Source organism: Suricata suricatta, chromosome 2 (assembly GCF_006229205.1).
Source record: "Suricata suricatta isolate VVHF042 chromosome 2, meerkat_22Aug2017_6uvM2_HiC, whole genome shotgun sequence".
Taxonomy (NCBI): Eukaryota; Metazoa; Chordata; class Mammalia; order Carnivora; family Herpestidae; genus Suricata; species Suricata suricatta.
Genome location: NC_043701.1, coordinates 109,499,183 through 109,501,587, shown reverse-complemented (window position 1 = coordinate 109,501,587; position 2,405 = coordinate 109,499,183). Strand labels below are relative to the sequence as shown.

Here is a 2,405-nt window from a genome sequence, read left to right as displayed (position 1 = left end):
AAATATCAAGCAGAGGCTCCAGGGAAAGTTTTCTAGTTTTCACCAAAAGCACCACTTCCTCATTCTCAAAACGTTGTCTCAGGGATGAAGTGAGAAGCTACCAAGTGTTTCCTGAAGCCAGCACTATCTCCTTTTCCCTCAAAGAACAAAGCAAAGGGCTCACCAATCTGTGAAACAGATCTTGTTGGCGCTTGAAAAGGATCGGGAATCATGAAGAACAGGTAGCGGCCTGCTGGGCTGACTCAGGCAAGATACCATCAACAGCAAGTGCTGCTTGGGTCCCTTCCCTGTGATTATAACGCGCATAATTGCTTTGGGTTCGCAGAAAGTCTGGCAGACTGGCTGCTCTGCCAAGGCGATGAGGATTTTGCCAGCTACCTCTCAATCCAAGTTAAAGAAAAGAGCAACCCTGCCATTTACCAGTTTTATCCCAGTAGCTCTTACCCATGCTGCTCTGCCAGACGGATATCATTTAGGTTGGAAAAACCTAAACTCTCCCTAGGCAAGTGGCCCAGCACTAACTGGTAGTGGGCAGCTGACTCAGAAATGCTGGGCATTGGGGGTGAGTGAGCGACCTTGGACAAGGCGCAGGCCCCAACTAAGTCCCACATCCACTGACACTGGTTCCCTCCGCCGTAAAACAGAAGAAATCACAAGCAACATGATTTCTGTGTCCCCTTCAGCGCTAAAGATGCCGGGCTGTCAATCTGCATGTCTGGGCCCAAACTCGGTTTCCAAATGGTCAGGATCAGGGGGGCCTGGGTGGCTTGGTTGGTTAAACGTCTGACTCTTGATTTCAGCTCAGGTAATGATCTCCTGATTCATGGGCTTGAGCCCCAAGGCAGGCTCTGTGCTGCCAGCTCGGAGCCTGCTTGGGATTCTCTCTCCCTCTCTCTCTATGCCCCTCCCCAGTTAGTGTGATCTCTCTTAAAATAAATAACTTAGAAAAAAAAAGAAATCTCTGTACCTTCCTCCCAATTTTGTTGCAAACCTAAAACTGCTCTAAAAAAATAAGAAGGTCTTTGGGGCACCTGGGTGGCTCTGTCCGTTAAGCGCTGACTTCAGCTCAGGTCATGATTTCACAGTTCATGAGTTTAAGCCCCACATCGGGTTCTATACTGACAGCTCAGAGCCTGGAGCCTGCTTTGGATTCTGAGTGTGTGTCTCTCTCTACCTCTTCCCTGCTCTGTCTGTCTGTCTGTCTGTCTGTCTCTCTCTCTCTCTCTCTCTCTGTGTCTTTCTCTCTAAAAATAAACAAACATAAAAAAAATTTTTTTAAGAAAGTCTTTAAAAATTAGTAAACTATAGGAGCTTTCACACTTTTACATAATGTTTTAATTCGGTGGAAACAATGTAATTTCTAGTATACTGCAAATATTGACATTTTATTTTTCTTTTTAAATATTTATCTATTTATGAGAGGGAAAACACGCATGACTGACAGAGGGGCAGAGTGAGAGGGAGACAGAGGATCCGAAGGGGGCTCTGCACTCACAGCAGAGAGCCCGATGGGGGTCTCGAACTCACAAACCATGAGATCATGACCTGAGCTGAAGTCAGACGCTAACCCGAGCTCAGGAAACAAGGCACAAGAGTCAGGCGTCAGTTTCTGGGAGCTGGGAGGAAGGTAAGGGCTCAGAGATCGAAGAAAAGGAAGGCATGGATGGTAGGTGAGGGGTCAAGGCCACAGGGGGGAGCCCCACCGAAGATACAAAACGTGTCCTTGGAAATGAAAGACTTCTGTCGGCTTTGGTGAAGACACAAGACACAAGATGAGTCAGTTTCTCGGGCGCTACTTTAGCATCGATCATTAACGAAGATAGTCTTCCAGCTTACAAAGGTTGAGAACTTCAGTCTTGGCCATCACGTGGTACTTTCAGTAATCCTGTCAACAAGCGTAGTAGATGTTCCATGGCTTAAAAACTGGGTGTGGGCCCCTGCCCCCAGCTACTCTGGGGGCAACATCACAGGCAACTCTATTTTTGAAAGACTTGTTTAACGTCAAAGAAATCACTTAGTTACTGATAGGCTTTCAACAGATAAAAACAGCCTCTTCTTTGTATTTGGCGTTTGTCACTAGGAACTGACTCGAGCTCTTAAAACTTGTTCTGTGGAAGAATACACTGGCGGTCTGGCCTGCTAGGTCTAGTCTGTAGCTACAGACCCAAATGTAGTGTAAGAAATATTCAGCCTTACATGGGGGGCTGGGGGGCGGGGTGCCGAGGAAGGACATTCACCACAGCAGGGTTTAGGACAGCAAGAAAACTGAAGCAACCTCAAGTCCCATGATAAGGAAACTCTTAAGTAACTCATGGTCAAGAATATGATATGACAGGATGTGAGACAGGATGTTTTCCTAGGGTCTTAAGAGTTTTGACTGGGGCCCCACACTGAGGACGATGGTA

The 2,405-nt window shown here is 46.9% G+C and overlaps 1 protein-coding gene across 4 annotated transcripts in view; it reads right to left on the bottom strand.

The window, feature by feature from the left end:
- The window catches only part of EDARADD (EDAR associated death domain), a 90,208-nt gene that overhangs the window by 28,877 nt on the left and 58,926 nt on the right, over positions 1-2,405 (bottom strand). Inside the window, exon 1 of one of the 4 annotated variants that reach the window (XM_029931642.1) lies at positions 1,704-1,880. The exons of the other annotated variants lie outside the window; for them this stretch is intronic. Within the exon in view, the coding sequence (XP_029787502.1) occupies positions 1,704-1,811 (108 nt within the window). The 5' untranslated portion in view covers positions 1,812-1,880. Of the gene's footprint in view, positions 1-1,703; positions 1,881-2,405 lie in introns of those variants that run through there. 4 annotated transcript variants of the gene reach the window in all.